The 14,347-nt window shown below is 40.8% G+C and overlaps 1 protein-coding gene across 2 annotated transcripts in view; it reads right to left on the bottom strand.

The window, feature by feature from the left end:
- Window positions 1–211: 211 nt before the first annotated feature.
- Window positions 212–14,347, bottom strand: part of FMN1 (formin 1) — a 394,550-nt gene continuing 380,414 nt past the window's right edge. For both annotated transcript variants that reach the window (XM_030318570.1, XM_030318571.1), the window contains 2 exons: window positions 11,399–11,483; window positions 212–8,985 (listed from right to left, as the gene is read on the bottom strand). In XM_030318570.1, coding sequence (XP_030174430.1) covers window positions 8,941–8,985; window positions 11,399–11,483 — 130 coding nt within the window. In that variant the 3' untranslated portion in view covers window positions 212–8,940. The remainder of the gene's footprint in view (window positions 8,986–11,398; window positions 11,484–14,347) is intronic.

Raw genomic sequence — 14,347 nt, forward strand, 5'->3', positions numbered from 1 at the left:
GCCTAGCTAGATTGCCCATTGTTGGTGGGGTAGACAGAGGAGGAAGAAGGAAACATGATGGACTTACCAAGACCCAGTTCTTGCAGCTCAGTAATACCGTACTTGAGCAGTAATGAGCGTCAGAGAGGACTGGCATTCACCACGTGAGAGTACTGTTGGGAGATTGTCCTGAAACGTCTCCTGAAAATAAATTTGCACAACACACCCAACAGACATGAAACCAAGATTTATTAAAATATCCTCATCATATTTACATTTGGAAGCCATGAATGCAGTTCTCTGCAAATTCCAAAAAATAGAGTTCTATCTCTTAAAACAAATTAACAGAGGTATCAACAGATTAGGATAAATATAATCTATCACAGAGATAGGATTCTTTGAATAGACAATCTACATGTTCTAACCAATATATATTATGTACAAAAATACACTTGAGATGGTGACCAAATAGTGTCAAGGAGGAAAATATATATAGAGAGACACACACATAAATTTTCATTATGTACAAATCAATATTGGTTCCTTCATCCTTTCTTTTTAAAAATAAATACTTCATTTGGTTGCAAATGACATTTACAAATCCAACTAATGAACATTTCTCAGCTTTGACAAAATTAAATATGCAAACAAATTAGAAATACATATTTTTAAAAATTTAAAGGGGAAAAGATACCTGAATTGAATTAGCTTATTACGTTAAAAAATATCCAAGAGCATGTAATGTAAGGTTTCATGTCTTTAAAGTGCCTTCTCATTTCTCAAACTGTCTTCATTATTGTTTAAAATCCTTTAAGATTGTTATCTATAGATTGATCTAATATTTAATTAAACAGAAAAGCCAAGATATTTCCAGGTCAAAAGACTGACTGCTTAGGACATGCTTATACTTTCTTTTTAAGCACTTTCAAGAGTGTAACAGTTACCGTTGATCTGAAAATACCACAAATTGTCAACATCCTGATCCAGATTCGTGTAGCTGTTTGGATCATGAGTGGTAGTAAGAATGGGGTGGCAATAGAAAGCCTATGATTCAAACTGTTTGCACAGAATTAAGTCAATTTGTCCAGCAGCACAGAAAAGTTACTTCGGAATCAAAAATTTGGTTTTATGCCTCATAGATGGTGACCTGGGCAGATTTATAATTTATCAAAGAATGGTCCCTAATTAGACGGTTTTAAAGTACAATCTGAGAAACTGAAAAGGACTAGAACCTTCCCTTCAACCTTCTTAAAATAAAGTCGAATAAACGAAAAAGAAATGTATTTTCCATCTCTTTTATGGATTTTCCCCTCTTTGCCTAAGTGATGAGGTGATGCTGACATTAACAAGAGGCAGCCACAGCGCTGTGTCTCACTTGGTGACAGCAAAGCACCCCGTCCAAAGGGCTGGGGAGCAGCGCATTGGGTTTGAGGGGACGGAGGGGGTAAAAATGCTGGGTCCTGCAGAAACTGAAAAGGTAAAGGCAGGGAAAAAGCTGTGGGATTTGGAGGAAGGGGGGGGCCGGAGCACAAGTATCGAGGTGAGGAAAGTCAAACGAAGCTAAGTGCCAAAATGACTTTTGGACAGGCGTAGAGAAAACAGGAAGACCTGTGCACAGCCAGCCTCATCAGAATGATTCTGAAATGTAAGAGTCATCTCAGCAAGCATAGGCCACTTTCACTACAGTACCTGCTTTTCCAGCACACTGTCAGCCACTGACGAGTATAAGATATTGAGCGCTCTCATTTGCCTCATACAGATTCCTGGAGCTTCCCCTGAAAGGCTGCCAATGACAAGCATGGCAAAAATCACCAGCCCCCTCACAATGCATTGTATCAGCAAAACATTGCCTCTTGGCCCTGTTCAAATATTCCTTCCTCCCATCTCCTGCTCTTCTCCCACAATCCATTGCTTGCAATGTCCCAAGGCCATAGGAGACACAACCTCATACATCAAATGCATTTTAGGAAGCAGCATCTGGGGTCCAGGGTGTCACTAAGAAAATTAAGCCCTAAAGGACTTGAAATAACCTTCATTTGTTAGGCCTGATTCCTATTAGGAAGCTGACTGATTTCACTTAGGTTCTGGGCATGCAGCTTGATGCTGATTTTCCTGGCCAAAGCACGATCCCCTAAATCAAAGTCCAGGGCACCCTGCTTCCCACGCTAGTCTAAATGAAAAATCAACGAGAGGAAAAAACTATGGTGAATCAGTGACATGTTTTCTCTCAAAAATTATTCAATTTCTAATTTTAAAAGTTTCTGCCTTTTTAGGAGTATCTTAGATTGCTTCTTTAAAGGGGAGTTTTTTCTTAATGCTTATATTTGCTGAAGATTGTACCTTTTGCTAACAGTAGAGTATTTTTTATGCCTTGAGAAACTGAAGAATTACAGAATTGAAAAATTAATGATTTCGTATAAACCTATCCTTTTGGTGCTAGACCCCAAAATCCCATGTGTCACTCCGGACAAATAGGAGAATTGCACCACCTTCCCCCTCATTCACAGATTTGTTTCCAAAGGAAATGGATGTCTTTGGAGGATTACGCAGAGTGCGGTCTCAGTGGGGCTGAAATCGCCTTTTTTACGCCTTGTTGGTCAGATATGAAAAGTAAGATTACAGTTGGGGACAAGTTGCCAAGAAGAAAGGGAAAAACAATGAGCTGTTTATAGTTCACTCAAACCCATCTAAAATGTAATGATTTTGAATCTCCTTCCAGCCTCTAATTGGGAAGAGTAGTACAATTTTCAAATGCTCTTTACCCATTTTTATGCATTGCCTAGAAACCTGGAATTCAAAATCCATCCCAAGAGTTACCAGAGAGTTGTCTGTTCCTGAACACATTTATTGTCCATGCCATAGGGAGGTAGAGAGCAATTTCCCTGGATACTCAGATGTCTGTAGGACTAGCCTTTCATTTTGGAAAGCTGACCCAGATGAATAAACAAAAACACACTTGTTTCACGAGACAAGAATAGAAGTAAGCTCTGGAAGAGATCTTATGCTTATACTGAGTATAAGCATAAGATAACATATTGGTGGCTCTCACTATGTGTGGGGAGGAATATTCATTCTCTCGTATGACATCCTTACAGTTTCAAAGACAGAGTAGAGTCCCCCTTGGTATCTGCACAGGTAGAATTTAGGGAAATGCTCAGCCTACAAAATAGCCTAAATATATTAGAAGCTTGTTTACTCCATGGAGAAGAATGCCAAATTCTTTGGAGGTGAATTTCTGGCTGGAAATTATGGGCTCATTTGCATTTTGCTAGCCCAATGCTATCAAATTTCACACAAAGCATAAAAAAACTAGCTCACAGAAGGATTTGGATTAGCTTTTAGAAAAAGAGGCAGACAGGTGCTTGAGAGAAGATTTAAAAAAAAAATTTTATGAGCATAGATGGAATGCAGAAGGATAAATTAATGGCATTAGCTACAACTTTCCTATTTAAAAAAAATGAGATTAAGTCTGTCTTCCCCAGATCATAGAATGGAAATGATGTTTATGAACAAGTACTTCATAGATGTAATATGCAATGACGTTCAGAGTTCATCCGAGCTCTAGACTGAAGTGAACCATTAGAGGAGACGATGACAAGGAAAAGGTTTTTTGTGTTACTGGTTATCACCAGGCTGGTTGAGAGAGGGGCTGGAGTAGAGGGGAAAAGAACCTGATAAGCTCTACTTGAGGACAGCTGGCCTGCTGAATGAGGCTTGATTTGCTTCCTTAATGTCTCTATTGGTAGAAGCTGCATCGGGGCTTTGAGAGACAGAGTTAGCTAGCTGCCATTTTAATATCTTCACGTTTCCAATTAAGTTGTCAACTACACAAATTTCCCAAATGCTAGCTTTATATCACAGTGTTGATTAAGAGTCTTGGCACAAATAAGGCTACTGAACTGGCTTCACGCCTGCATGTTAAAATGCTCTTGAATTCACTACTTCCCAGCAAAGAGTCGATTTGGGAGGGTTTGGTAGATTGCCCACTCCTTGGGAAGGAAAATAAAGAATTGTGAAACTAACATTCAGTGCCTCTAATAAGGTGTCAACAACCGACGGGTGTGCAGCGATGCCACAAAATGGGCCTCTCGGTCACATACAGCTGTGAGTAACAGAGCCTAGTTATGCCTGGATTCAATTGCTGATGGGGTTGTAAATACTGTTAGGCAAGTCTGCAGCAGCCAGCTATGCTGAGGCCAGTTTCTGAAGGTGCTTTTCTTTAAGTGACTTTTGCACCAACAACAGAGAAGTTTCTAAGTGGCTAGATTTCTCTATAGGTAGAAAATGTAAATATACCCAACAAGTAACGAGCATTTTGGAAAGGCTAAAAATGATTCAGAGTTTTCAAATATTGAATACTATCAGTTTGGCTGCAAGACTTCTCTTGTGTTGCAGACTTCTTCATGATGACAAAGTAGCTGACATGAATGAGAGTTCATTTCTTTATTCAGTTTGCTTTCTTCAGCTGAATTGTTCCTAAAGGTAGGATATCTAATATATGAAATGTGGTTTTGACGACCTTCCAGATGTTCCACACATTTTTCAACTGCTCTACAGAGAACCCAGACTAAGGGTGTTGTAATGGTCTGGCTACTTCTTCCATTGGATCACACTACTTCTCCTTGTATGTGGCTTTTAAAAAACTATTCAGGGCAATCCTACACTCTTTTGAATCCACACTCTAAAAATTGCCTAGTTGAGGCAAAAGTCTCAAGCAGGCCACAGACAGCTCTTACTCTGTCCACACTCATCAGCTCTCACAGCTGTTCCAAGTTTTTGTGCTCAGGAATTCCACAACACTGGAATTTACAGTATGTCCATTTTGTGTGTGTTTTAGAAACTAATAAACTAATTTGTGGATTACCAAATCTGCTGATGCTTTTCTTTCCTTTCCAGCTTTCAGTCATTTTTTTGTTTTCTGATTAGAACAGGCAGAATCAACGAAAATTATGCACAAATCTAAACTGCTTTATAAAATGATAATATTCGATATTTGGATTTTTTCTGGGGGGGGAAGCTATATATTTTGGACTTCTTTCCTCTGCTCAACACAGAAAGCCCCACGTTGGTTTTATCTTTGAGGGAGGGAAGAGTACTACAAAATAAGCCGATTTAAGATGTTGGGGAATGAAGAATTTTCCCTGTTAACATTACAGTCTGGTTACTGGGAAAGCTCACAGGTCTGCACTGCTAATTCCCCTTGATATTCGGATTAGATGCTGTCTGTCATGCTGCTGCATGCAATGCTGTGTGCAATGATCTGTGTCCATGACATCAGGCAAAGGAAAAGCAAAAACGAAAGTGAGAAAATACAATATTCATGAAAGCAATAATTAAAATGAAAAGGCCCCCATTGCATACAGTATAATCTATGGAGAGATGTACAATCCCAGGCCAACAGGCAAATATTTACCAAAAATAACACGTCTCTCCTGCTACGTCCAATCATGGTCCTTGCAAGAACCATAGCAATGACTTCCATATCTTGTGGAAGGTTTCCAATACCACCACAGAGTTTTATTCCTTCCTTCAGTTTTTCCAGTTTCTTCACCAGCAGCATATAAGCTTTTCATTTAGGAAATGCCTTTCCTTATGGTTCTTAGGAAAAAAAAAGAGGTGCCAAAGGGGGCCTCAGTACTTGTGCTTATTGGGGGACAGGCAGGGGTCCAAGTCTAGCACCCAATCTGGCAATTGGTTCCTTGACCATGCTGCCAGTTTGTTTTGGCTAGTACACCTTTCCACCACTGAGTTTCCTTATTCTACTTCCCAGATTTCAGAAATACTTTTTTTCATTATTCCTAAGTACTTGCAGTGGGCATTTGAAGAGACATCATAGGTGTCAACTCAACGATTCAAAAGGCAGCAGGTCCATCATCATCATAATCATCTATTTCTGCTTGGCTACACTTTTCCCTTTCCGTGCCCCTCCCCACCCCGATTGTTAAGCTGCCTCTTGTGTTAAAAGCCATACAGCACACCCCCTTCTAACCTGATCTTTGACACCTCACAGGCCTGATGCCTTTTACCTGACATGTTTATACCATGCTTTAGTGTAATATATGATATACTTGTATGCTAGATGAGGATTACAGGTTACTCATGCAAGAAACCAAGCTGTGATCCAACCAACTATGCTCTCGGATGTAATGACTCTTGGCTAGGAAGAGATGATGTTGCTTATAAGTGAAGGTTTGTCAGAATCTGACTACTAAAGTTGGGTATGAGTATCTGTTTAAACATAGAGTAGCAACACTGGCCACTCTCCCTCTAGTTTGGGGAAGGCTGTGCTTAGAAAAGCCACTTACACCCGCATGCCTAAAATGCTCAAGCTGCGTAAGCGGTGCACTAACCACTTTCTCTCCATGAAAAGTTGCATTTAACATCATCTCAGTTGCATTTTAGGGGGATTATTTCAAGGGGCTCCAGGTTGTTTTAGATGGCCCAACTTGAACAAGCTCTTGCAAACCTTTACTGAGCATCAACTTACGTTAGAAACAAAGGCTGTGCCAACACCACAGTACATGTGTGAACTTGGGAGGCGGCATCCAGATACAAAATGCAGGATTGAAAATGGGTGAGAATAATGGAGATTCTGACCTAGTGTCTTGATACAATAACTGACTATATTTGAGTAGTGTTTCCACCAGGTTTCCCCAACAGAGCAGGCAAAGTACAATCTTTAGAAATAGGTATTTTACTGCCAATTTTGACTCCGTCCATGTGGATTGAATCCAACTTGGGCTGCATTTGTGTATCACATTAAATGTTTCCACTCCTCCTTCTTCAGCATTGGTTCCCTGAGAGCATGTTCTTACAGGGTTGTGTGGCCATAGTGACAGTCCTGTTTACTGTCAGTGATTTTCTTGTGAGCATCTTCCTTAGAGACCTGAAGTGGACCACAGTGACTCCATTGAAAGTCCCTGCTGCTCTCGTTCATCAACTCTGTGGGGACCCAAGAGGATCTAGACATGATCTCACTGAACTCAAAGTTGATCCCCAAGGCAAGGACAAAACAGGCACTTTTCTTTTGCACGATAATACTAGAAGGAATGTCACAGGGCACAGGATGACTGTAAGTGGAATTTGTTTTAAATCGATGAATTCCTTAGATTTTCTTCAGCGTTAAGTGAAAATGAACAGAAACAACATAAGAAAGCAGCATGAAAAGTTTCTTGCTCATAAGCAACTCCTTTTAGTAATGGAAGTTCTTTACCAGCCTTTTGGTTTTGCTGGTCTCATCTCTTATTTTGAATCGGAAAAACAAAAACAAACGAAAAACCCCAACCATGCTCCCATTTTCCTTTCTTTTGAATTATTAGAGAAGGTGGTTAGCACCTGAACAAATATGGCTTCTGTGATTTGATTTGATCCTGACTGTGTTATATTAGGATACAGTGCTGATTTAATTAGCTGATTATATTAGGGGGTCCCTGAGGGGGCTGATGATTGGCAGGCAGTCCTGGGTGGACACTCAGGCACCTAGCAAGTTGAGAGGTTCTGGGAAGAGCCTGGGTTAAGGGGCAAGGCTACAGATGGCAGCCCGATCAGGAAGGGTTTTAAGGTTCTCACCCCCCTCTAGACTGTCCTCCACCAACTGAAGGAGAAGGCTTAGACCTCTTTCCCTTCAAGGCCCAAAATGGATAGTCTTTGATATTATTCTCAATTCACGTCCAGTCCTTTCTCTTCTCCTCTCACAAGATAGATTCAAAGAGAGGTGGCATAAGGAAAAAAGCGGCAGGGGAGAGATCCAAGATCATTTCCCTTATGACTCAAGGGGTAGTGGTCTTATGGGCTCCCAGGGTCAGAAAGAGCTGCCTGTGTGTGATATTCCACTCAAAGCTTAATATTAATGTAATCATCTTCTTTTATTTTGATGTAAAGAACTTTTTTTATGCTCTTAATTTTTTTGACATCAAAGACTTGCTACAGCCTAGGTCACAGGCCTGTTGGTTGAGGTCATGGTGAAAGACTGAAAGTAGCATTTGCTCTCCTGTCTGGAAACTGCCTCCTGAGGTTGGTGGGAGAGGTACAGCCACATGCACACAGTCCCAGAACACGATGCAGAGCTGAGCTCAATGTCACCGTGGCCTTATCCACTCACGAACAGTCTGAAATGTCAAGTCTGCTGTTACTGGATCGCTTGCCCAAGCAGGTACTTTGACCTCCAAGCCTGTGCTGGCTTGGTTATCCCTGTTTTTTCCAGAAGTTAGGGTACAGAATTTCTGCTGGGCAAGGAAACCACAGCAAGCTTCTATAAAAACAAAAGAATGGGTCTTGCTTAATAGCTGATGTCAACTCCTTGTATCATAATTTCTTTTCCACCCATGTATAATTCCATCTTCTATCCTTTCAATTATATGAATAACAACAACAACAACAACAAAAACAACAACAACAAACAAATAACCATTTCTCTCTTCTGGAAAATACATAGTCTTGGACCTCTTAAATATAGTTTTGGTAAGCTCCACATTTTTGGTGAGAAAGGTGCTTCAGGATCTTCCTGGAACAGGATGAAAATTAAGATCAATTGTCAAAGCAGCAGTATGCAAAGATCAAGGCTTAAGTTCTTGCACGGCAATTGTCATAAAAGATCCTTTTCTTCTGTCACGAGTTTATATATATCAAGCTTCGGTTAGAAAGCTTGAAATCACCGCTTTTAAAGATACTTGGAAAATCTTGGTATTTCTTCTGGTCCTGTAATGGAGTGACTCTGGACCTCTAAAGAGACAATAATCAATATTCCTGCAATGGTCCTGTAAACAGTTTCTCATTGTTCCTGTGGCCTAACAGGGGACTTCCTTAAAAAGGCACGGGGTGCTCACTGCAATGACCTCAGAAAGAGATGAGCAAAACAAACATTTGGTGACGTATCTTTCAAGAACTTCCTGCAGCACCGGTGTTGCAAAGGACCATGAAAGAAAATACATCGCGTTGCCATCATTTTCATATGTTTCTGTATTAGTTGGTGGTCACACTGGCTTCCTTCTGACGCAGTCTTTCCTTCTGTTTTTTGAGGGGGAAAAATGAGTTTATTATCATTCTTTTTTCTAAATTTTTATCTTTCTCAGATTTTGGTAAATTTATCAAAGCGTTGGTCTAAAATGATGAACAGTGCTGTACTCAATGCCCGAGAAATGCGAGTCATTCTATCCCTCTTTCCAGAAATCCTCAGTTACCTACTCCTCCCACCCTATTACTGTTACTTTCCAAAAACAAACAATGAATAACCAGCTAATCAATCAATTATATCCACCTAAAATACTGACCTTTCACCATGCTAGGCTGTGCTGTTCTCTTCCTCTGTGACAAAGGTCCTAATGTTGCAGTGTCACTCAAAGACTCCTCCTACCCCAGTGCTCAGTCTATTCATGGAAATAGGGAATGCCTACGAAATCGTTTCGGAAGAGGCTAGATATGAAACAAATCACCATTTCCAAGTTGAAACCATCTGCACACGGTCAACTTGGCAATACTAAACAAAGGCCGTGTAGAAGGGAAGATGAGCAGATTTAATCCACACAGCAGGGAGGAAGCTCCTATTTGCCATGGATGTTCTTCTCTGCTCCCCCAGAGCTTCCTTCCCAGGGACAGCCTTCTAAAGAAGGACATCAAAGTGCACTGGCAAGATATGAATACAAATAAGAAACCACACAACAGAACATGGGCCCTCACTGTTTCTAGGACTTCAGAGGAGTAAAATACTAAGCATAGTGAGAATGGGTCTGTCTGCTCTTCAGGTGGGCAAATAAAAGGCTAAAAAAAAGAAATGGAAGAGGTGTACTGTTTTGCACAGAGAGGCCTCTTGGGAGCAGATCCTCATCTGCTTGTGATCTATGAGATGCGACACATTGAATTACTAAACTGGCCTACATGTAAACTTACGCTGGTGATTTCTAAACACCCATCCTGCGTTTTGATCTCATCTTTGACCTATGAAGTTGAATAAGGAATCAGTTTGCAAGCTCTTGCCTAATTTCCACCCAAATAAACAACAACAAAAGATAAGTTGAAGATCACAACTGGGAGCTAACTCACAGTGGAGGTCACCTATTAAAAAAATTTCCACACTAAACCCACTGACAGGGCTGAATCCATTCTGTGCCTCTAGAAATAAGGTTTGGCTGTAAAAGTCAAGACAGAGGCCCAAACAAGAGGGCTGGTGAAAGGGGTAGAGGCTGACCAAGGAGGAAGACAAAAATCAGGGTTGAGCTCACTGCCACCAAAAATCATACAAGTGCAGGTAATGAATACGTTGTCAAATGGGCACAGAGGATGTGCCCATTGGGGGGGAGCTATGTGCTCTGACTGAGGCTTTCCCTGATCGAGTCCAATGACTCTGACTTCCCCACTTCTCACCCAACATTCATTTAGCTCCTGATAGGGTTGTTATGAGAGATACCACAATCAATCAACGTAAAAAATCTTGCTTTAATAAAATGAAATTTCACTTAGATGGCCAAAAAATTTTAAGTAGCTGGCAAATGGTACAAGTACCTGAAAAGGATAAAAATGAGTAGCTGTGGGACACCAGGAGACAGAGAAGGTAGGGTCTGAAAATCAAACTGAGGAGAGTGTTCTCTTCAAGAGAGAACACTCATTGCTGTTCTCCAGGGCAGGGCCAACTAATGCTGCCAAAAAGAAAAACAGCTAACATTTTTAAGCTCTTATTATCAGGCACTTTGTACATCTATCAGTTTCCTCAAGATAACCCTAAAGCAAAAGAAGTATTATTTCTCTCTTTTTACCAAAAAGAAAGAAGCAAAGTGATTTCACTCAGGGTTTACAACTAGTAAGTGGCTAAGCTGGGATTTGAACCCTGACACCTTGAGTTCCTAACCATTTAGCTATTCTGACTACTGTTTCTAATGTATAGGTAGAGCTACACTGTGAACCTTCCCGAATGGGACTATGGAGGACAATTTCCCCTCACAGACTAGACTCCAAGTTTCGAGGCCAGGGAGGATGTCAGGCACCAAGACTCTGTGCCAGGTTTTTGTTATCCATTTGGGAAGTGATCCTAGGTAGGCTGTATCTTTTTGCATCTCGCTTTTCCCAGTTATCTAAAGAGCATAATCTCTACCCCTTTCTTAAATGCCTCAACATTTTGGGACAAAGGCGCTTTGAGATAAGGGGGATGTCGGCATGGGGTGTGGAAGGGTGTAAAATGGCAAGTGACTAAATTCGCTCCACCGGGAAACCATCTTTGTTGAGTCTGCTGGGAGAACACAAGAAACTGTGTTTTGCTCCTCGCTCCCTGCTCCCCTATTCTTTCTTACCTAAACTAATCTGCGATGGGGACTGAGAATCTGGATACTGCTCATTCCTCTGAGTTTTGTCCTTTAAATTCAGACACATTCCTGGATACACCTCAGTTATAATGAAAAATCTTGAGGTTAGGCTGAAAAATGCATCTCACCAGACTAGCTGTGGGATTGATTTTCTTCGTCTCCACTTTCTTCTCTGACGTCAACTTGCTGACGGATTCCTGAGCCATTTTCAATCTGAAATCAAAACAGGGAGGGGGGAGGGAGGAGGAGGTGAAGAGAGGAGGAGGAGAAAGAAAAAAAAAGAAAGGAAGAGGCCAGGTTAAACAGGAATCCAAATGCTTTTGAATTTTAACCAACTGGCAGTTTGGAAATACAAGGAATGGTTTCTCAGTGCCTTTGATTATCAAATTCAAACACTAATTAGGTGTGAAGGCATGTTTTCTACGTTATTAAAACTGACTTTCCTTCACTGGCTGAGAGGCTCACATAGATGACTTCAGAAAGTCTGTTTCTGTGACCAATGCAGGAGCGTCTTCTGATCTGGGGAATACTAGATGCATACACTTTACTTTGAGTAGACACTTACGTGGGCTCTCTGGCTTGTGATCCAGTCAGCAGATAATAGACAACTTTGAAAACTCAAGTTTGAGGAAACATGAAAACTACAAATATTAAAATATACCAATTCATATCAAGAAAGTGAAAAGACAACCCACAAGATGGAAGAAAATATTTGTAAATCATGTATCTGATAAGGGACCTATATTCAGAATGCACACACACACACACACACACACGGAGAACTCCAATAACTCCAATAAAAAGGCAAACTGCCCAATGAAAAAATAGGCCAAAGATGACATACGAAGGCTACTAAGCCGATGAAAACATGCTCAATATCATTAGTCATCAGGGCAATGCTAATCAAAACCACGAGATATTTGCATATCCCCTAGGATGGTGAGAATTAAAAAGAAAGTAGCAAATGTCAGAAGTACGAATGTGGAGCAATTGGAGCCCTCAGACATGGCTGAAGGGACTGAAAAATGGTGCAGCCACTTTGTCAGATTCTCAATATGGTAAGCATAGTTACCAAAGGACCAAGCAATTCCATGGCTGGGTATATAAATATGTATGTATATCCAATACAAGGAAAATATATGTTCATACCAAAATTTTCATATAAATGTTTATAGCAATGTTATCCATAATGGCCAGGGGTAGAAACAACCGAAACAGATGAATAAAATGCAGTACGTTCACACAGTGGAGTACTGCTGGGCCATGAAAAAGAGTGAAGTTCTTTTTTTTTTTTTTTTTTTAATTTTTTTTTTTTTTAACGTTTATTTATTTTTGAGACAGAGAGAGACACAGCATGAACGGGGGAGGGTCAGAGAGAGAGGGAGACACAGAATCGGAAGCAGGCTCCAGGCTCTGAGCCGTCAGCCCAGAGCCCGACGTGGGGCTCGAACTCGACCGCGAGATCGTGACCTGAGCTGAAGTCGGACGCTTAACCGACTGAGCCACCCAGGCGCCCCAAGAGTGAAGTTCTGATACATGCTACAGCACGGATGAACCTCAACAATTCACAAAGCACATGATTCCACTTATAGGAAATGTCCAGAGTAGGCAAATCTACAGAGAAAGAAAGCAGATGAGCAAGTAGGGGTCGGCATGGGGGACAGTGGGGATGACTGCTAATGGGCTAAGGGGTTTCTCTTAGAATTAGGTAGTTGTGATGGATGCACATACTGGTGAAGATACTAAAAACTACTGACTTGCACACTTTAACAAGGGTGGACTTCATAGTATATGAATTATGTCATCAAATTTGCACATCCAGCAGTCAGATAATATCAACTCTTACTGAGGCTGTGGGGAGAAGGGAACCTCTGCACAGTGCATTTAGGGAGGAGTGGAGATTAGTATAGCTGGCTCTGGCAATACCAGGTTTAACTGAGAACATGCACTCCCTACGAGTCATCAATTCCTCTTCTAGGGAGATAACCAAATGAAACCTTCGTATACAGACACAGGGCTTTCTCTGGAGCAATATATGCAATAATGAAAAACTGGAAACAACCTAGTGATTATGTTCATTAGAATAATGGATAGATGATAATAGCAAGTAATACCAGCTAACATTTATTGGATGCTTGCTCGGTACCACGTACTACTCTACCTGCTTTATTTGAATTAAACCATTTAATTCTCACCCAGCCTTGTGAGGTCGATATTTTCACTATTCCTATTTTACAGGTCCTGACCCCCATGCAATGCTGCTTATATACTATACTCACTTAACGGAGTATGGTACAACTGTGAAAAGAAATAAACCAGATTTACAACACAACTGTGAAAAGAAATAAACCAGATTTACAAAATCAACAATTACAGATATCCAAAACATGATATTGAGAGAGTGAAGAATTCTGCACAGTAATACAGCGAAGAGGCCATCTAGCATGATGGTCAAGGGCTTGGGCTCCAGACCGTGATGGTGGGACTAATTCTTAGCCCCACCATTAATCAGCTGTGTGACCCTGGGCAAGTAACTCTGTGCACCTTCATTTTCTAAAAGGAGGATAACAACAACAGTGCTGCTGCAAAGAGTCACTGAAAGGATGGAGACTCTCTCTTGTGCAGCTCCAGGCACAGCATAATCACTCACTATAGGTTTCCTACTGTTGTTACCAAGCATGCAGTCTGCTACACTGTGCACATATGTAAACAGTACCCGCAAAACCATATTGTTCATAGATGCCTGCATGTGTGTATAAACATACATACAAACATCTGCCTGTATGTATACAGAGAGTGGAAAGCCACTCACTGGTTTCATGATAGAGTTTATCACTAGTAACACGGAAGATGAGAATGGCATTGGGAGGTAACATGTCAAATAAAATTTCACTTTTATCTGTAATGCTTCATTTTTTAAATTACAAAATATTGAATATGTGGCAAAATGTTAATAGCTACTTCCACGTGGTGGGAATATGGGTGTGTTGTATTATTTGTATGTTTCTTTATTTTCAAAATTTTTTCAAAAATATTTTTGGGGCGCCTGGGTGGCGCAGTCGGTTAAGCGTCCGACT

This window comes from Lynx canadensis, chromosome B3 (assembly GCF_007474595.2).
Source record: "Lynx canadensis isolate LIC74 chromosome B3, mLynCan4.pri.v2, whole genome shotgun sequence".
Classification (NCBI taxonomy): Eukaryota; Metazoa; Chordata; class Mammalia; order Carnivora; family Felidae; genus Lynx; species Lynx canadensis.